The 22,470-nt window shown below is 35.3% G+C and overlaps 1 protein-coding gene across 4 annotated transcripts; it reads right to left on the bottom strand.

Annotated features, from left to right (window-relative positions):
• Window positions 1-1,299: 1,299 nt before the first annotated feature.
• LOC145167371 (putative receptor-like protein kinase At5g39000) lies at window positions 1,300-21,502 on the bottom strand. Of its 4 annotated transcripts, none has more exons than XM_079086557.1 (5): window positions 21,394-21,502; window positions 20,949-21,175; window positions 19,582-20,490; window positions 19,279-19,465; window positions 1,300-1,385 (listed from the first exon to the last, which is right to left on the bottom strand). In XM_079086557.1, the coding sequence occupies exons 2-4, from the start codon at window positions 21,150-21,152 to the stop codon at window positions 19,454-19,456; spliced, it is 1,125 nt and encodes a 374-aa protein (XP_078942683.1). In that variant the 5' UTR covers window positions 21,153-21,175; window positions 21,394-21,502; the 3' UTR covers window positions 1,300-1,385; window positions 19,279-19,453. The 4 variants fall into 4 exon arrangements, with proteins under 4 accessions (XP_078942683.1, XP_078942682.1, XP_078942684.1 ...); XM_079086556.1 differs by lacking the exon at window positions 1,300-1,385 and adding an exon at window positions 4,742-6,635; XM_079086558.1 differs by lacking the exon at window positions 1,300-1,385 and adding an exon at window positions 9,094-11,283.
• Between the last annotated feature and the right edge of the window lie 968 nt (window positions 21,503-22,470).

Genomic DNA, 22,470 nt, shown 5'->3' with positions numbered 1-22,470 from the left:
ATAGTCCATTGGGATAGATCCCAACTTAGAATATGTTGGGAATGATCCTAACTTAGTGTGTTCTGGGGAAGATCTCAACTTAGAATTTACTAGGGTATATCCCAACTTAGAATTAACTGGGAAAGATACCAACTTAGAATTAACTAGGGAATATCCCAACTTAGAATTAACTGGGGAAGATCCCAACTTAGAATTAACTAGGGAAGATCCCATTTTGTAAGATAACATGACAATGTTATAAACCGCAGATTAAACTTTAGGATCTTAACATATGTTCAAAAATAGGAGGGTTGCCAAGTCACTAAAGCGTGAAATTGTGACATCCCCCATTTTTCAAAACCAGTTAAAATATTTTCTTTACGCTTTATAAATCGAGATGCGGAAATTCCCAATTAAAGAAAACATTTTTAAGATAACAAAATTTATTTCATTTATTTAAAACTTTGAGGATGCCATCGATATCAACCAAACACAGATTACAACATAAATATTAGAAGGTCCTGAAACTACTTATTAGAGACACATCTATTTACTCCACTCAACATCCTAACTAGACTTCGACAACCTTACATCCGCTACGTGTGATGCATAAAATGAGCGGGTCAGGTTTGAGAAAACCTGGTGAGATGCATAGAGTTTTCAAGCCCATAACAATTTAATGATAATAGATAATATCATTCATGAAAACAACGTTATCATAATATATATATATATATATATATATATATATATATATATATATATATATATAGGCTTAGGTTATTTTGTTTTACTAACTATTGTGTTCCAGAATGCACAGATCTGGACCAACGGATGAAATTAATCAATGAACATGATTTGTGAGTGTATGATATTACAATGGGATAGCATGTACCATTTAATCACACAAAATTTAGCAAAAGAGTATTTTAGACAATTAACTACAATTATAAAAGGAAATTTTCGGATTTTTAGGGATAATTAATTCTCCTAATTTTAAAAGTCTGAATTTTTTTTAATTAATTCAATTTTAATTATAACATAATTTGTAAACATAACCGATTTTATTCTGTCAGAATATTTTTTTTGATAGAATGATGCTCTTTCAAAATTTTATTCTATTAAAATATTATTGAAGAATAACAAATTCTTGAATCAGAGGTTGAAAAATAACAACATTCTAATATATTCTTATACATCCGAACTTAAATACAAATTCATACATATTCTTACAGACTAAAAGTCTTATACATTTTAATATAATTATACATATTCTAAAGGAATATTAACAAAAATGAATAAAATTCTTAACAAATAACAACATTATTAAAATGTGCGTATGATCAAACTTTATTCACTCTTCAAGGTATTCGTATTAGGTCTTCAATGCATTCTTCCAGCCATTCCTATCACAAATACAACAAAAACTAAAAATGGTTAAAAACATATTACTTGCAATTAACTATCACTTTATATATTCTGGTAGAATATATAGAATATGAGAGAATACATAGAATATATTCTACCAGAATATAATATTATTTTTTGAATATTCTAACAGAATAATATACTTGTTGCATAATATTCTTAAGGAATGAATCATCTGTTTTTCGGTGCCAATTATCAAAGTTTCATTCCTCGAATTTCATCAAAGTAGAGAGAATATGGACTTTTGTATCCCATAATCTACAAACTGGATATATCTTGTAGCTACGATTATCAAAATTTCTGGAATAAAACATAAATAAAGGTTATGAAATTGTTCAATACTTCTATTGGAAAGATTATAAATGTTTGATGGTATGTCAACAAAAATATTAAAAAGTATGTGCATTCTAAGAGAATAAAAACTATAAATTCTGATAGAATGTATGACACATTAAATAATTCTAATTTAGTCTAATAGAATGTTATCCTAAAAAACATCTTTATTCTGCAAGATTGTACTGTAAATATTTTCCCACAATGGTTTTGAATATTCTTAAAGAATTTGTATTATCAAGAGTATAAAATTAATTAAAAGAAATCAAATTAAATCATCATGTTTATGGAATAACTAATCATAAGCAAAGTCAAAATAAGGAAAATAAAGAGCTCATTAGATCAACACCATATTAGATTAACAAGTGAAGTAGAAAAGAAGCATGAGAGTTTCAAAATGCTAAAATCCAAGAAAGATGAAAAATGGTTGTTCAATAACATTCCAGATTATGAATATGATAAGATAAAGAGCAACATGATGAAGTCGTATCAGGATAAGGTCTGAGAACAATACTCTTTCGGGTCGTCCATATTCTTCCGGGTCAAAACCTAAACATCATCAGCCCCAGTGTTAAGGAACCTGATTTTCTCATCAGATAAATTAAACACATAGGTCTTAGAATAGAAGAAAAACACTAGAATTGTCAATTGAGAGTATGAAATCAGCCTCTTCCTTGTGGGACTTATCGCCAAAAGTTGACAAGTCAAATGAAATAGAGACAGGAGTACTCGAATCTTCTAAGTTTCAAGATCAGATGCTCACATTGATTTAGGAGTTTATTCTTGAAATCTCGAAATCACTTAATAAAAACAAAAAGGAGGAAAAAAATTTGACCTGGATTAAGCAATGACGAATCGGAGTTCCGATTTGTAAACCCTATTTTGTTCAAAAAAGAAACACATCGAATCTGAGATGAAGGTAGAACAACTCGTTAAAGGCTACACATGGTCGTGTGATTCTGACATTGTCGTCGGGTTGGGGAAATAAGCCACAATCGATTGCGTTAGGATTGGACATTAGTCGACGAGGGGAGAAGTACGGTGGGTTACGTTTTGAAGGGGAGGATCCGATTATTAGTAATTGATGTTTAATTTGACTATGAAGGATTGTGATAAAGGGGTCTCTCGGTGATTTTTTAGGGTTTACTAAATTAATTTCCATATTTAAAGGTTATTAAAGATTTTAATTATTTACCATATTTATCATAACTAAGATTACTATTATGCCCTTTTATAATTTATTATTGAATTTATTTATGCTTAATTCTGATTGGTTGTTAGAGGCACACAATACTTGTTGGAAACATTTGAACCTATCTCAATCTCTCTCTCTCTCTCTATATATATATATATATAATATGACCTAAGACTAACTACCCAACCCAACCGATCCTCACAGATCCTAAAACACGTTTATTTGGAGGAATCACCCAACCTTATTAATCGTCTTTATACAAGTAGTACATAACACAGATAATATAGGTAAACATATAATATTACTTAAAAATAATACTTTTATTTAATATTATATTCTTAAGAACAAATATGCACTCGCTTGACGAAGTGTCTGGTGATTGGTGAATCTGGCTGCGCTTCGCCTTACAACTTTTCCAAAAGACCTAGATGTATATAACACTAAGTCTTAGTCTAGTTTCATGATTATTATCATACGGGTTTAGATTCCTTAATAATCCCAAAGAGTATTGAGAGTTCTATCAATTAAGGATCATCCATGCAGGAAAGTTGGGAGGCAGGAACATTTCGGCGTATAACCTTTCTGAAATCCAACAGCCAAGCCAACATGACCATTATAGACACTTCTCCCATAAGTAGATCAATCAATATAACTACTTTGAACCATTGATAAATCTTAATTATAAGTTCCTAGTAACAACCTATAACTATAATTGTAAATTATACGGAAGCGGAGCAAGTGTAGCTAACTTATAGAGTACTCTTGATGAAAACTGGGAACTAAGCGGGCAAAATATTGACTCTGGAACTTCTACTCAAAGGTTACAACTACTTGAGCACTTAGGGGTGTTGCGGGGCTTCACCGCAGGCTAAAACTAAGGGAAAACGAGCTAAAAGTCAAAGAATATCAAGAGAGAAAGTTTGTAGGGGTGAAGGATTCAGACTGGAGACTACTGGCTATTTATAGGAAGGAAAAATGACTTGTGTGCCGTTTACAGACAAGGTGCATCATGCACTGGTCTAGCCGAACTCTCTGCGTCTGACACGTGTCCAAATATGGGTGGGGTTGTGTGGCTGCTTCTAGAACCTTTTACGCATCGCGTGCACGTGTCATTTTTCAGATATTCAAAACCGCCTAACTTCTTCATACGAACTCCATTTTTGACGTTTTTTATTTCCCTGGAAAGCTCTCAACGAGATCTACAACTTACCTTTAGATTCTGTCGGCTAATTTTGAATTTATTATTTTTCACACAAGCTTAGACTATTAAAGTTAGTATAAAATGCATAACTTTCTCATCCAGATTCCGTTTTCAACTGTACTTATATCGTTGGGCTCCTATTAATGAGATCTACAACTCTCGTTTAGATTTTTTCAGCTAAAAATTGACCGATCTAAAATTCTATTTTTGAGTTGTATAGTGTTATGTTGCATCTTATAAAAATCATAAGTTCCTCTAAGGAAGTCAGATTTAGACGTTCTCTATATGCACACTCTTGGTTAAATGACTACTACCACTTTCATTTAGATCACTTTGGCTAAAAAGTACTTTATCAAAAATTTAGTTTTTACGATACACAAAGTCGTGCTAGTTTAATTGCGAAGCTTCAAAGAAGCACAACTTCTTCGTTCTAAGTTGAATTCGAATGTTATCCCCGACATCATTATCACGTATACCACACCTAAGTTAAGATTATTTGTCCTGAATAATCTTTTTTTTTATGTGTATTTTAATCTTATTTATTTTATTATTGAATATTTATATGATCCATATAAAATATCGTATAAAACACATACGCACATATATATATGAATAATCCTTTCTTATTCATTCATATAAAGATTACAATATTTGACCAAAGTGATTACAGACTATGACTAATCTAGTAGGAAACGCGCGTGTTACATAAATGATTCCCTTATTCACATTCCATAGTTAAATATTGTGCGTCCAAGTGAGGTGTGGAAACCTATACACGGACAGAATAGGTTATTAAATCTTTAAACCTTAGAAGGGTTAAGTAACCTTGATCGGATGGGAGATGATCAATCTCTATATGTATCTGCAAGGATCCTTGAATTTCTGCATTTCGCAAATGTTAGCTTTGGGTGGCTGTTAGCTTGGCTAACGCCCCTCCGATGCTTACGTTAGTAACAATTTTGAGAGAAAAAATAATCAAAAAGGGAAATTGAAAGTAAGGAGTATATTCATACCTTATCCTTGTCATAATGAAATATTCTAACTTTGACTTACACGAAATATGCCTTGAGGTGTATATCATTCCATGGTATTGACAAGAGGTTTCCTTCTAGAGTAGCTAGCCAATATTCCCCCTTTCCTAATTCTGAATCGAGGAGATAAGGGCCTTCTTATTTAGGTGCTAGCTTACAAACTTTAAGATCCTTGATTTTTTGAAATGCTTTTGTTAAAAACATGTCACCTACTTGGAATCTTCGGATCTTAATATTCCTATTATAGGCTTTAGTGATCCTTTGTTGATGACTTGCGATGCGGATGTTGGCAAGGTCCCATTAATATTCCTATTATAGGCTTTAGTGTCAAGATCCTCAACTAGGATATTATCGTTATTGTCTTGAGTATGCAGTTGGTGTCTCGCGGTTGGGATCATTACTTCTGTGGGGATCATGGCTTCTGGTCCAAATACTAAGGAGTATGGGGTTTGACCTGTTGCTGTTTTAGTTGCAGTCTTATCCACCTATATCACGAAAGGAAGTTCCTCACCTCATCTTCCCTTCTTCTCACCTAATCTTTTTTTTCAAGTTATTAACTATGATTTTATTACTAGACTCTACTTATCCATTAACTTGAGGGTGAATTGGGTGGACATTATCATTTTGATTCCCTAACTGGTGCAAATGTCCCGTGTTCTTTTACTTATGAATTGGGATCCGTTGTGACATATGATCTCTATAGGGATCCCAAATCTAGTGAGGATGTTACTCTTGATAAATGAGACTACCTCCTTATATTTCACTTGAATGAAAACCTCAACTTCTATCCATTTTAAGATGTAATATATCATTTCTAGCATGAAAACCTTTCCTCCGGGTGCCTTAGGAAATTTACCAAGTGTTTTGGTTAAAAATCAATTAAGTGAATATTAAACAAATTGAATGAGAGGATGTGGTGTTGTTGGTAAAGTTATTATCAAAATTAGAACAAGATTGCACAAGTGATTTATATGGAAAGCCCTTGATCCTTGCTAGGATCTCAGACAAAAAACCTTAGGAAGTGATAATCATCACCTTCCCTGTTTAATTGTGTTGATTGAAATATGAATTATAGAGATGAAAGTAAGTAAACTAGCACACGTATGACAACGAGTCTAGTTGTGTGTAGTGTGTGAAATACTTGTGTTTTTATAGTCTAGTCTAAGTAACCATAAGTACGATATTTCCGGGATCCTCTTCAATAAAAGTGAAGACGTAGCCTTGACTTGGTATTTCCATGTCTTCTACCAGGTAAAAGTGTTTCTTCATTAATAATTAGTCTTTTGTTGATTATTTCTACACATGTGAGAAAAAGACTAGAGATATATTCGTTAAAAATGTTAGGATATAATAGTAATGATAATGGTCAGGATCCTGATATATGTTCTGGATCCTAAGAGTTCTTGAAGATCCGAGATCCTGAATAGTGTTGAGGATCTTAGCCCTAGCAATTGCCCCCAAATTATACCTGTGAAATATTTAAGTTAATTTCTAAATATTTGTAGAAGTATAATTAAAATAAAAAGAAGAGTAAGGATTTTGAAATTTTAACGGATAAGGAAATTTAAATTCCAACAAATAGAATTCTAGTTGTTGATATAGGCATGATTATCTGTCGAATCATCCCTCTTCCTTTATGTGATCCCCGCATAATTAGGGCATTTAGGTTCTCGATTCCCCTTTACTTTTTTCAGCTCTCTTTCAGACTCTATTGTTTATATTCGGAGGTACTCCTCCTGTTCGTTTTTCCTTAATTTTCTTCGTCTTTGACTATGTCCAAGAAGGCAAATCGTTCTTGCGCAAGCATCATCGCTGTTCCTGATGATGATTTCATCGATCAAAAAATCTTATCTTATGAGGAAACATGCTCCTTTGATGATAATGGCATCGGAGCTTTGAGGTCGGCTGTGACTTTTCCCATTGGCACTGTTTTCAAACCTTTTGATGCCAAGATTCAACTAGTCTTCGGTTCTTCCTCTTGGTTACGCTTCCCCGAATATCCTTTCTCTCTAGGTCTTTCTTATCCTTTTCCTAGAATTGTTTCCAAATTCTTTGAGATTACCAAAATTTTGTATATTCAAGCCATGCAACCGGTTTGGAGGATCCTTTACTAGATCGATCGGATGAACCGCTCCATGGGTTTTGTTATCGGTCTGGCCAAGTTAGCTCATGTCAATGATTTTTCGACCTTCGTAAACTCTCATTTTTTTTCTCAAAGTCAAAACTGATAAGTCACATCTTGTTCTGAAGTCCAAGCATAATGATGACACTTGGAGAGAATAGTACTTATTTATGAGATGCGACTCCATCCCTAACGGAAATCCCTTACCAAAGTCTAGGGTTTCACGTTATTATACTAAGGATCACGTAATTCACACTCCCTTATTTTGTTTATTTTTTGCTTCCTTCAAGTTTGAAGGGCTCTTTCCTGTTGCTCAAGAAACTGAAGATAGGATTGAAGGTTTCATTTCTTAGCCGGAGATTGAGAGATCATTCAAGCTCGAACAACCTAGTCATCAAGAGTGTTCAACTTCTATCATACCCATGTCGACCGGTAAGGATCCTAACTTTGTTTATTTTATTATTTTTTATGAAGGATCCTAAACTTATTGAGTTCTTTTGCTATGTTTAAGATCCAAATCCACACGTTCTAGTGCTCGATTTACCCTTGCCGATATTGATTCTGCTATGTGTAGTGGCCAACTGGTGGTCAAGAAGAAAAAGACCTCATCCTCTTTCCCTCCTCAGACAGTTTCCATATATTTGAATGTTAAGACTCCACGATATCGAAAGAGGAAATCAGCTGAGGTTTTCAACCTGGAGAATCTTGATGCGGATGATGCACTGAAGAAGTTGATATTTTTTAGCAATTTGTGATCATCCATGTGCTCTCTTATATTTACCTATAGTTTCTTTAACGTTGTCTTTTATAGGTGGTCTACCATGTTTCTCACTCTACTAAGGATATCAAGGCTAATTTTTACGCTTTGAAGGAGCAAGAAGGGATCAATAAGGAGCTTCTGCAGAGGTTAGAAAAATTGGTCAAGAAGAAAGCAGAAAAAGAAGAGGAGCATGCAGCAGAGATTGAAGAGGTGATTGTTGAGGTCAAGAGCAATGCTGCTGAGGCGGTTTGGGAGGCAAAGATCATGTTGGCAGAGGATATTAAAAATGTGGGATCCTAGAACGTAGTTGGCTGGCGTAAGGCCCTCGTTAAGTTGACTGGTATGCCTGCATTAAATGAAAGAGTCCTAGATGTAGAGGAACATTTTATTGAATCCAATCCTCCTATTCCGATTGTTAATGAAGAAGTGAATTTCTTTGACTTTCCCAATAATGATGGTGATATGTCAAGAGTATGCTTTGAAGTTTAGGGGAGCGTCATCAAGAAATTCTAGAAATTCAGGGGGAGCAACACAACTCTATTATTGAAATCGGATCCTCTGCAACAACCAATCTTCCAAGATTGTATATATGGACAAAAGATCACCCACCAAACCAAATCATAGGTAATTTAAATGCAGGTGTTCAAACTCGATCCACAACAGAAAAGGAAAATTAATGTCACTATGCTAGTTTCATCTCCTTAGTTGAACTGAAGTCTATCAAATATGCTTTAGAACACTCGTAATGGATCTCAATAATGCAAGAGGAACTAATAGAACTTGACTGAAACCAAGTTCAAAACTTAGTTTCTCCTCTCTCGGATCACCATGTAGTCGGAACCAAATCGTTATTCTAAAATAAACTTGATGACATTGGAGTTATCATCTACGACAAGGTAAGGCTAGTAGCCAATGGTTTACTTAGATTGAAGGTCTAGACTATGATGAAAACTTCACCCAACTTATATGTATTGAAGCTATTTGTATCTTCCTTTTATACGTTGCACACCAAGCCTTTAAAGTCTATCAAATGGATGTTAAGAGTGCATTTACTAACAATGAACTTAAGGAAGAAGTTTATGTCCAGAAACCACATTGGTTTGTAAATCTTTCTTTTCGAAATTATTGTTACAAACTTCAGAAGGTTTTCTAAAGAATGAATGATAAGCACCTCATGCTTGATTAAATATATGTTGATGATATCATTTTTGGCTCGATAGATTCCTCATTGGTCAACGATTCTGCAAAACTTATGATCAATAAATTTCAAATGAGCATGAATCGAGAATTAAGTATCTGTCTAGGACTTCAAGTCAAATTGACGAACCTATGCATCTTCATCCATCGGGAAAAGTATGTCCTGAAACTTCTCAAGAAATACTCAATGGAAAATTAAGCCTTGGCCAAAGTTCTCATGACCTTCGGACACAAGAGTTTTTTTTTATAACTCTGTTGATGATTTATTAGGCGAGGATGCAATCTAAATGTGTATGCTCTACTTGTTGGAAAGGAGTTTAATGGTCGTGAAGGATGAGTTCATTTATTGGGCGAGGATGCAATCTAAATGTGTATGCTCTACTTGTTGGAAAAGGAGTTTAATGGTCGTGAAGGATGAGTTCTTAGGCCTAATATCCGATGTTTGTCTCTTTTGTTAAAGACCTTGTTCTTTAATATTGTGGGACAGTATAACCACATGTTAATGATCATAAATATGTTATGTTGATATGCTACACCTATTTTAGCCGAACGAAAATCGAAAAGTTTGCATTCCAATTCTTATCTAAAAAAATAAAATAAAAAATAACTTTGCAGGTTTTCACATCATCATGTATAATTATGTGTCTTTCTGCTACATGGTTATGAAAATAGTCGAATGCAGAAGCAACATCAATACATATTTTTAGGAGTTGTGGCTATGATAGTCCTCCCAACATGGTAATGTCACTTAAATATGCGTCAAGGCTTCCATGGCATGCATATTCATAAACAAGAATCATTTCCTTGTTATCATTGCAAAAACCCAGTGTTATAATATTTTGGTGTTGATACGTTGAAAGCATTGTGACCTTTGTGTCGAACTCGTTACTTTAAAATACAATTACATCTAGCAACTTTATAACGATTGGTATATATGATCTGCCTGGGTGAGGATTCTCTTAGAGCGACTAGTCGATTTCGTTGAAGTCTTGGTTTTGTATATGATTATTATGAAAGTAAGTTCATTGGACATTGTTCTGTTTTTAAAATAACATGCTAATTTTTATAATTGCAAAATTATTGTTTGAATGTTATGATATCATTTTCTTGAGTCGTATTTGCCAAAGTTAAATGCTATGTTTTTTAACCGATTATGGGCAAAAATGTAAATATGTCATGTTTCTTTTCTTTCCTTCCGACTAGAGAACATAACTTCTCTTCCTACCCGAGAACACAACTCATTAATTTCCTTTTCCCTTTTCTTTCTATTTCCTTTGCATTCATTCCTTTCCCATTCCCTTAACTTAAAACTTGAGAACATGGTGTAAGTAATTACCAACAAACAACTTAAAATTAAGTCTAGCTTATATTTTCAACAATATCTCTGTTTATAACATGGTATTTATAGAATTACGATGTTGAGATTTTAATAGTAATTGGAGAAGATTTGTCGCTAAGTACTTTTTTTACTGGCTATGAATTTTATAATTGCTAAAAGGAACTTTACATCCACAAATCAAATAGTTTTTCTTTCAACTTTAAGCTACGTTTTTAGTTATGAATTTCCACTTTATAGCCCTATCTCATCGAGATTTTATTCTTTCTGTATGGTAGTCCTACACATTGTCTGTAGATAATCTTATTTTGATTGTTCAAAATTTACAACAAAAACTTTAGCAGTATATTTATAACAAATAAGTTTAAAAGATAACATGTTGCCAAGCAAAGAAACAAGCTGCTTTGTTCGAAATTTTGGAACACATTGAACTTCACGTGTTGATTAATGTATCCATGAGTTTCCAAGCATATATGTGGTAAATTAAATAGGGAAAAATAGGTGACCAAAGAATAGAACCCCCATCCAGATACAATTTCCAATTATCCCTTCCTAATTCATAATGATGGTATTATTAGATGAACTGATAAATAAAAAGATTGACATGCCTTTTATTGGAGAAGACTTCATTTTCTGTGTGCATTAAACTCTCATCCTCTCCTTTGATAATAACATAATAGTTGGGTTATTGTTGTTCACGTCTGTGGTAAAATCAGTGAAATAATTGAACAAAACACTCAAAATAAAGCAAGTCGAAATGTTCAGTTACTTCAAGTCATCATCACCATAATACATTTAACAAGTTCAAAACTAAAATACTAATTTTCAAATAGTAGGTTGCTTCCCACATTGTGATTTATTTCAGCTGATTTTTGACCGTGTAGACTAACTTTTAACCATTTTTTGACAGACTACGTTCTTTCCACATTTACAATTTACAAGTAAACCTCCGACGACTGGGCGCAAGTAACCTTGTTGGCAATCTAGGGTGTTTTTTTTTATTTTTTTTTATTTTATTACCAAAATAGAGAGAATATAGGGTCTTTACCTACACATAAATTACCCACACATGGTATGTGTATGTAAATACCTATACATAATTCACATATGTGTATGTATTTGTAAATAATAAATTTTCATAACATATGACATTTAATATGTGTAGGTAATCAGTGGCGGACCTTAGTGGGGCATTTGGGGTCCCGGGCCACTGCTCAATTTCCGGCACGTAGTGTAAATTTTTTTTTTTTTTTTTTTTGATTTTTTCTATTAGGTGCACCCGTTTGAAGTACGAGGGACACTCCTACTAAAACAGTCTGTGTCCGCCATTGTAGGTAATACCATATAGTAACATTTTATTTGGGGATGAATTTTCCCTCTAAAATTTGTGATTTACGTATGTGAAATTAGTCACACATGTTAAATTTTTTCTTTGTATAGGTAATATACATACACATACATATAAATTAATTGGATGTGTCGGTGATTCATTTGGTTTTACCAACACATAATCTTACTTCAGATATGTGTTGGTAAATAAATTAAATAACAATAATAATGGATTTTGTGTAAATGACGTGGCAAAGTAAATGCCCTCACATGTAAAAATATTAAATATATGTGTGTAATTTTTAAAATTTTATCTACACATATTATTTATATATAAACATTTAGGTAAATAGAATAAATATTTTTTTATTTGACGATAACGTGACAAATTTAATACCAACACAATTTAATGATATAAAATATGTGTGGATAATACGTAAATATTAGATACATATAAGTCTCGTTAGTGAAAATGCCACTTCTGCAACCACCACTGCCGACATCACCACCTCCACCATCCCCACGTCCACCACAACTAGTGCCACCTCGGCCACCACTACTAGTGAATTATGTGTGTGTAAAATCCTTACTTTCTTGTAGTAAATTATGTTACGAATCATATTTGATAATTCTGCAAGTTAATAGATAATATTTCAGGAAATTATTTTGTTGCTGTTTTTAAATTTGGTAATTATGAATATTTAATATTATTGAGTCGATTTTGGAGTCTTTGTTTCCTTTTCAGAGTCTTTTTGTTTGTCCATATTTAAAGTGCAATGGTTAATGAAGTATGATATGCTGGAATTTGAAAACAATCAATAGAGTATTATTAGTTTAATAGCTTAGTTTAGTCTCCGACAAAAAGAAGGCTAGGTTACAAGGGAGTTCACGGTTTCTTCAAGCATCGCATTGGTCCTGTCATGAGGTTTAGATCCCGGATCATAAAAAATTTTGTATCAGAGCCACTCGTGATGTCGACACAACAGGAAGAACTAATGAAGAAATTATAAGCATTCATCATCCAACAAACACAAAGCAACAATGAATTGAAGATAAGTACGTACCAATGATCTGAAGGCGGCTACGACAGCCTTGGAGACCAAAGCAAGCAGCGATGGAAGAAGGATTGCAAACCCTAAGCCAAAACCTGATCAAATGGCTCCAAAAGTGTAAAGATTTCTTTGAAGAGCAAAAAAATCCAATAGAGACATGGGTGCGACAAGCCACTTTCTCTCTATAAGGGCAAAGTAGTTTGTGGTATCATAATATCATAAGAATGAGTACTCGCCTAAGTTGGGGCGAATTCTTAGAAGCGTGTAAAATTAGGTTCGGGCCACCAATGAGCATTAACCTGCTTGGGTCGAAAAACCAGTGTAGCACCTGATCAAAGTATCTAACACCCGAGCAAAGTATCTAGCATTTTTGTGCCGGTTTGGCTAATGTTATACAATATGAAGTGGAGTTTGCAAGACCTAACACTTTATATTTCACAATGAATTTAGCTCGCCAAATTGAGCTGAAATTATCAGAGGAGGGGCGACCTAGGAAGTAAAAACCGAGAGTCAGTAGGTGGTGGAGCCGGAACAGTGAAATCTAAAGTGCAGAACCTGGATTTGAAACGGCTTACGGCTAAACAGATGGCAGAAATACAAGCAAAAGGATTATGTTTTAACTGTGATGAGATGTTCACGATCGACCATAAGTGTGCAAAACTATTCGGTATCATGATGGAGGATGAAGAAGATGTTATTTGGGATGGTCGTGTTGTTTTTACGAACGCACACCCAGGTTTTGAGCTTGCAGATAACCTCATTGCAAAGAAATGGAGTAATGTTATGAATCATACTTGATAAGTTTGCAAGTTAATAGATAATATTTCAGGAAATTATTTTGTTGTTGTTTTTAAATTTGGTAATTAGGATCATTTAACATTCGAGTCGATTTTGGAGTCTTTGTTTCCCTATTGGAGTCTTTTTGTTTATCTCTATTTAAAGGGTAATGGTTAATGAAATAGGATATTTTGGAATTCCAAAACAATCAATAGAGTATTATTTGTTTAATAGCTTAGTTTAGTCTCCTGCAATCAGGTGACTACAGTTCACGGCTTCTCCATGATGTCCTGTCACGAGGTCTAGATCCCAGGTCATAACAAACTAGAATAGAAACAAGATTACCTCTTGCAGGTATCATAGAGCAGACATGTGACTTGATGTCGTTAATATTAGCCGATTATATTTATATATTATACATATCTTTAGGAGATATACTTCTGTCAATATTTGATTGTATATTTGGTATTTATCTCCAAAAGATGTGGCGGTTTTGCATTGTATTGGTCCCTATATATAGGGCGTTGATTATCAATAAACAGAGAGCGATTCATGAGACCATAATCACTTTTATGGTATCAGAGCCTTAGAAACCCAGATCGAAAGATCCCAGAACCTCAAAGAGCTACAAATTTGTCTCAGCCCCTTCTCTGTTCGTTAATCCCCTGTCTCCTTCCTTATTGATCGACAGATCATCATGGGCAAAGATGATGCCAGTTCAAGCGAAGTGAAGGACACGTCCTTACACCCAACATATACTGTGACAAATATTCAAACCAAGATTTGGAACCTAGATGGCACCAAGGTTACCTACTTCTCATGGACGAAACTGTTCCGTCTTCATGCCAAATCCTACAAGGTTCTTGATCACATTGACGACACCCCAACACCATAGAAAAACGATCCTAGTTATGATCAATAGGTGGAGATCGATTCACTTGTCTTGCAATGGATCTACAGTAAGTACGCTCTCTGATGAACTCATGGTTCGAATCCTAGAAAGCGATACCACCGCCTAAGCTGCATGGAACAAACTCAAAACAAACTTTCTTAATAAGAAAGGGTCACGTGCTGCAACCCTCGAACAGGAATTTGCTAATCTTACTCTGGCCTCATCTTCATAAATGGAAGCTTATTGTCAGAAATTGAAAGATTTAGCGGACCAGCTAGGACCAGCTAGGAGATGTTGACAATCCTGTCACTCAATCTAGACCTGTCTTGTAGATGGTTCGTGGATTGCCACCAAAATTTGATGTCGTTGGGGCATATATCAATTAAAGCTCTCCATCATGGGAAATGGATCGTAGCATGTTACAACTAGAACAACACAAACAAACTGTTAGGTAGAATCAAACGCAAATGGTCCTTGTTGCATCTTCTGCGATTGATCGAGCATCACAAAACCCAACAGCGGGTCAACATGTTTAAACTCCTTCCTACCAAAACCACTCGGGCAGAGGTGCAAGCAGCCGAGGTCGTGGTTCAAATGGACGAGGCCATGGTAGAAGCTTCAGAGGACGTGGAGGCCGAGGTCAACAACATTGGAATCAAGCAAGTCAATGGAATCAAGGAAATCACTGGAACCCACAAAACTGGAACACCTCACCATCATGGAATCCACCACCATCACCATATCCGTCTCACTGTCCAAAAAAGTCTACAAATAACTGGGCTAATCATACCTTTGGGTCCAACCCTGTTTTTGAACCGATGACACAACAAGGTCCTAATGGACCGCCAATGGTGCAACCCTCTGGCCAAATTGGTACCTCCAGTCCTCACTTTGTTGGCTGCTTAGACTACAGTCCATCAAACATAGCCTAAATAATGCAACAAGTTCACCTCAACACCAATGATCCGACTTGGTCGGGCACCTCGACACATCTAACTTCCGACCCGGGTAAAATGTCTAGTCCCATGATTACTTCTCATGTAACCTCTATTTTTGTTGGAAATGGTTCTAGTCTTCCAATTCATGGGTCTCGTCATACCTCATACACAACCCCGTCTCATTCCTATGCATTAAAAAAATATCCATTTCACTCCATCCATTATTAAAGGACCTCAATACTGGACCTCTTATTTCTCGTCATGATAGCATGGGAAATCTTTATCCTTTTACAACACCAACTAGTGCACCCGCTCTTATTGTTACTTCTCATGATTGTTGGCATGTTCGCTTGGGTCATCCAGGCGCTTTTGTTTTAGATTTACTTCGTTCTAAATTTTCAATTACTTGTAATAAACCTACAACTTCTTCCTTATGAAATGATTGTCAGTTATCTAAACATACTCGGTTGCCTTTTTATGATTCAAAATCTATGACTTATGCACCATTTGATATTATTCATTGTGATATTTGGACATCTCCAGTCTTAAGCAAAACCAGTTACAAATACTATATGGTCCTCATTGCTAATTTTTCTCACTATGTATGGGTCTACCCTCTCAAGTATAAATTTGACACTCTCCTAAATTTTACAAAATTCCATAAATTCATCCATACTCAATTTAACCGAACTATTAAGTCGTTTCAATGCGATCTTGATGGTGAATTTGACAATAATTTGTTTAAATCGTTTGCCCAAACCCACAGTTTCGTCTTCCGTTTCTCATGCCCTCAAACATCTTAACAAAACAGACGGGGCGAACACATAATTCATCGCCTTAATGAAATCATTCGATCCCTTCTCACCCACGCTTCACTTCCCCACTCATTTTGGGTTGAAGCTCTTCATACTGCCGTGTACCTACATAATATCCTTCCAACTAAACGCCTTCATTTTTCCACACCCGCTTTTTCTCTTTACGGTCGCCAACCTTCTTATGACCATCTTCGCACCTTCGGATTCACCTGCTATCCTAACATATCTGCTACTCAATCTCATAAACTTCAACCTAGATTCATCAAATGTGTTTTCCTTGGATATCTAGAAAACTTCCGAGGGTATCTTTGTTTCGATTCGTCCACCGACAACGTTCATCTGTCCCATCATGTTACATTCGACAATACCTCCTTTCCCTATGCCGCAACCCCTCCCCTTTCCACCTCTTTTGACTTTCTTGATGACCCACCCATTCATATATTTCCCTACTCTACACCTACTCCTTCCACCATCACTCCGCAACCTTCGATCCCACCATCATCCAACCCCTTATTTCCTCAACCACCTATCTTGACTTATTCACATCGTTTAAGGTCTCAATCTACCACAAACGACTCTCACGAACAATCCACTCAACCTCAATCAACCCCATCTCAAACCCCCAAATCCTCATGCCCATCCGATGACTACCCGTGCTCGGGCAGGAGTCACCAAACCTGTAACCCGTCTTAGCCTTTGCGCCACCTCCACCCTTCCCATATCCCCTATTCCTAAATCCATCATTGCCGCTAGGTCTGACCGAAATTGGATACTAGCCATGGAAGATGAATTTCGATCTTAACATGTGAATAAAACATGGGAACTCATTCCACGACCGATAGACATCTCTGTTATTCGGTGTATGTGGCTGTTTGGCCATAAGTTTAAAGCGGATGGATCGCTTGACCGCTATAAATCTCGCCTTGTGGTTAACGAGAAATCTCATACAGTGGGTATTGATTGCCATGAGACCTTCAGTCCGGTCGTGAAACTAGCTCCAATAAGAACTGTTCTTAGTCTCGTTGTCTCGTAGGCATGGCCAGTACATCAACTAGACGTCAAGAACGCCTTTATGCATGGCTATTTACATGAGACTGTTTTTATGCACCGACCTCCAAGCTTTGTGGACGCCCAGTTTCCATCCCATGTATGTCGTCTGTGAAAATCTCTTTAGGAGCTTAAACAAGCCTCGCGTGCCTGGTATACTCGTTTTTCCTCGTTCATCACATCTCAGGATTTCCGGAGTAGCATCTATGATTATTCATTATTTATTAATCAGCATGACCATCATACTGCGTATTTATTACTATATGCCGATGATATAATATTGACTGCATCTGACCTGGTGTTCTCCGCAATATTATCACTTCTTTGTCGCAGGAATTTGTTTTGACTGATCTCGGTGATCTTCACCATTTTCTGGGTGTCACGGCCACTTGTGACAAACATGGTCTATTTTGTCGCAAGCCTCTTATACTCGCGATATTCTTCAAAGAGCCTTTATGGCCTCCTGTAAGCCGTGCGCCGTGCGCCACACCAGTGGATACGTCCACAAAACTTAGCACCACTGACGGTGATCCACTTGTTGATGGTACTCTCTATCGCACTCTAGCTGGAGCTCTCTAGTATCTGACTTTACACGCCCTGACATTGCATATGCTGTTCAACAAGTCTTCCTGTTCATGCATGCTCCTCGTGAGCCACACTTTCATTTCATGAAGAAAATTTTCCGCTATCTAAAGGGCACCATAGACTACGGTCTCCAACTTGTGGCATCTTCGTCACAGACGTTAACAACCTATTCTGATGCTGACTGGGGAGGATGTCCTGACTCTCGCTGATCCAATTTCGGCTACTGCGTTTTTCTTGGCAACAATTTTGTATCCTGGTCTGCAAAGCGTCAGTCAACTATCTCTCATGAGGCTGAATACCGTGGTGTTGCTAATGCTGTTTCCGAGACAACCTGGTTAAGAAATCTCCTACTTGAGCTTCATGTTCCGCTTCGCAAGGCCACAATTGTTTATTGTGACAATGTGTCTATAGTTTATTTGTCACAAAATCTCCAGCACCAATGCACCAAACATGTAGAGATTGACATACATTTTGTGCGTGAAAAGGTTCGTATTGGTCATATTCGCGTTCTACACATTCCGTCCTCCATGCAATATGCATATATCTTCAGTAAAGGGTTGCCACGCTACTTGTATCAACAGTTTCGATCCAGTTTGAGTGTTCGTCCTTCCCCAACTCAAATTGCGGGGGAATATTAGCCGATTATATTTATAGATTGTACGTATCTTTAGGAGATATACTTCTGTCAATATTTGATTGTATATTTGGTATTTATCTCCAAAAGATGTGGCGGTTTTGCATTGTATTGGTCCCTATATATATGGGCGTTGATTATCAATAAACAGAGAGCGATTCATGATACCATAAACACTTTTAGTTAATTTATATCTATAAACAGATTGTTGTGTTTAATACTAATTGCTTGATCTGTTTTATCTAATTGGTTGATTCTCATGTATGAAGTAATTTTTTTCTTTGTTTGTTTCCTTTCAAGTTTAAATAAAAATAGATACATTGCGTTTAGATTATAATAGATTACAATAGTTTAGAGTTGTAACTTTTTTCAACTATAAATGTTACGATGCAATCATTAGTTAAATACCCGATTCGTAGCACGTCTAATACACGACTCTAGTTACTAATATCACAGATTTTGTCCTAGAACAACTTAATGGGCGAACTACCTTATATGAGAGCATCAATGCGCCAATATTTCGGGGATTATGCAGGTGATGAATTTCTTAGAAAAAAACTTACAGGCCATTAATGCACAGACATCTGAGAAATAGAAAGAATCAAATATTTGTTAATCTTTCAATACCTTTCTCCATCTGTGTAGACGACCAACCTGTGATGTTGTGTTGTCTTGCTGTTTCTCTATACAACCATAAAACCTAAATTTTAGTTTAGATTTTATTCGCCCATGTCTCCTTTCTTTAATAAGGATTCACCAATGATTTCTTCTTGTGCATCATGTGACAAAAGTCTCATCTCCTTCATTTTGTAACCTGACCAAAAACAAACGTCGTGTCAGCCACTCATACTTTTTGGACATCCTTATTTTTCCCCTAAAAAGATGTACACATATATTAAAGTAATTGATAATAACGATGTTCAAACTTACTTGGGTTTTCCAGGCTTCCCCAAGTTGGAATGCAATCTCAGCAATTGTAGGTCGTTCTTCCCGAGTTTTATGCAAGCATTGATATGCAATAGCTGAGAACTTCCTTAATGTTCTTGGGTTAACTTCTGTTTTTATTCTATGATCAATAATCTTATCCAGCTCTCCATTTTTGTATCGCGTTCGAGCCCAATGATGAAGGAATCTCCGTTCATCATGGTAACTAAAAATACATGCTAGCCTTCCACACAAAACTTCAAACAAAACCACTCCAAAGGAATAAACGTCCGACTCTTTTGTTAAAAACCCTGTTTTTTCGTACTGTGGGTCACAATAACCATGTGTGCCAGCAATGTTGGTGATCACAAAGGTGTTATGTTGATTTGCTAAGCCTATCCTCGCCAACCCAAAATCCGAAAGTTTTGCATTCCAATTTTCATCCAACAAAACATTCGCGCTTTTTACATCGCGATGTATTATTCTGTGTTTTTCGGCCACGTGGTTATGAAGATAATCCAATGCAGATGCAACACCAATACATATTTTGAGGAGCTGTGGCCATGATAGTCCACCCGACACTGTACTACCACATAAATATGTATCAAGGCTTCCATGGCTTGCATATTCATAAACAAGGATCATTTCCTCGTTATCATCACAAAACCCTATAAGTGTTATAATGTTTTTGTGTTTATACTCTGAGAGCATTGTGACCTCTGTGTGGAACTCCTTGTTACCTTGAAATCCGGTGACATCTAGCCTCTTCACAGCAACTAGTTGGTTTACATGATCTGCCCAGGTGAGGATTCCCTTATAGACCCTTCCGTAACCACCCTTCGCGATGAAATTTTTTTGGTTGAAGTCTTGGGTACAATCCTTTATTACATGGAGGGGCATTTTGAGGTGGTTTGGCTGTTTCATTGGAACATAATGTAGCACAAGTGATTAATATTCAACTCTTGATATAAATTCGTAGATTTTTCAAAGAAAATTGACTTGATGGGATAAAAATTGAAACTATAGTTGTAATTTAATAGATTTTTTAAATTACAACTCTTTAATAAGTAAAAAAAAAAATGAAAGTGCATTTTTGTAGTAGAAGAAAATACAAAAGGATATCTATAATACAAAAATAAATAATTTCTTGCATTTAGTCATTTAGTGATTTGTGAAATAATAAAAATAACATTTGTATGATGTCAGGAAAGTGAATCCTACTTTTAGCTCGGCCAGCAAATTTAAATACTTTTATACTTGGTGGTGGGCATTTTACTCACAACCTCACTTGGTGAAAATAAAAACTTGGTTATATCAAATGTTTGTGGGAATGTCCCAAATAGTGAGAGATTGTGTCAAATAAGATTATTGACCTGATTGCTGGGTGGCATAGCAGAGTCTTTGTTGAGCTTGGGGAGGTTAGTGGCAGCCTTGTTCAGCTTGGGGAGTCTAGTTTTGAGGTTGGGGAGCTTAACCTTAACCTTGGGGCGCTCATAGTCCTCTTTGTAAACAAAATTTACTTGCTTCAAATGAAACTTTTCATCATCACGGGCGCGCTGCAGTGTCGACCGACCCATTTGAAATTTATAATTATGGATCCCTAAAAAAACCATAAATAATCAATAATGATTCCTGAAACAACAAAAAAAGGTGAAAGGGAAAATTACGGAAAAAGTACTAAGCTGAAGAAACAATTAAATAGAATGAAGGCAATTTAGACTACAAATGTAGTCAGTAAAACACAAAGTTTCAGCGCTTGAATTTGTATATATATGTTAAGAAAGATAGACGAGCAAACTAAGAATAAAAAGGACGCACTTGTTTTTGTAGTAATGAAATCCAAATAAACTGGGTTGAAAAGGATGAATGACCAATCAATTTCCTATTTATCCGGGTGAACTAATGATATTGGGAGGAAGAAATAGCTTTCAGTTCATATCCATCTACGAGAAAATACAGAGTTAATATATGCTTTGTTCCAATGAGGAAGGCACCTGAATCTGATACTTGGTAATTGATTGGTTTGCCGGATATCCCACTCTCAACGGCTCAACAATTTATTCATTCATTAATAATTCATTACTAAGTGATGAGTATCTGGTTCCTTATGTATAATTTAATAAAAAAAAGTTAGATACCATGTATACTTATCTATGATTTTTAAGCAAATTGAAAAATACAAAATTTTATAGCTGAAATTCTTTTTAATATCAAGTGGTTGAATCGTGACATTTTGAACAAGTTTTTCTCATGTCCTTTTATATTAATACACCCAAATCAAAAACCAAAGGCAAGATAACAATTAAATTAGTGTAAATAGCATAAAAAACACTCAGTTTACACCAAAATTCTAATTTGACACTGTGTTTTTTTTTGTTTCAAATTTGACACTGTGTTTTTCAATTTGTTACAATTCTGACCACTTGACCGGTCAACCAGGTTACATGCTGATATGGCATGTTGATGTGTCGGTTTTGATGACGTGGCATGCTGACATGATATGCTGACGTGTCAAAATTGATTTTTTTCCACAAAAAACACTAAGTTTTCATTTTTTTTTCGATTGACACTAAGTTTAATTTTTTCTATCAATTTTAACACTATGTTTTTTTGTTCCAAATCGAACATCATTTATCAAATTTCGTTCAATTTTGACCATTTTCCATTTGAAACCATATAAATATATTTTTTATTACATTTTAAACTGTATAAATATATTTTTTTTCGTTTAAAAACCACATTTTTATTTAAATACAAGGTGTTTCATTTTTTTCTTTTTAGTTTTTTTTTTATATTCAAAGCATAATGTATAAATATGCATTAGTTATATCATGAGAATCAAACTAATCATAAGCTTCTAATAAGATGCAAAAATTTCACGGGTTGCAAACTTTA

The sequence above is a fragment of the Lactuca virosa genome, chromosome 3 (assembly GCF_052849685.1).
Source record: "Lactuca virosa cultivar CGN04683 chromosome 3, Lactuca_virosa_CGN04683_v6, whole genome shotgun sequence".
NCBI classification, from domain to species: Eukaryota; Viridiplantae; Streptophyta; class Magnoliopsida; order Asterales; family Asteraceae; genus Lactuca; species Lactuca virosa.
Note: the sequence above shows the minus strand (reverse complement) of the source record. Positions and strands in the feature narration are given on the sequence as shown.

Bases quoted from the DNA above. Each gene is read 5' to 3' on its own strand.
- LOC145167371 (XM_079086557.1), bottom strand. From the start codon at position 21,152: ATGGGTCGGTCGACACTGCAGCGCGCCCGTGATGATGAAAAGTTTCAT. The intron at 20,491-20,948 runs GTCAATAATCTT...CCAATGAAACAG, and splicing joins CTATGCCACCCAGCAATCAG to CCAAACCACCTCAAAATGCC.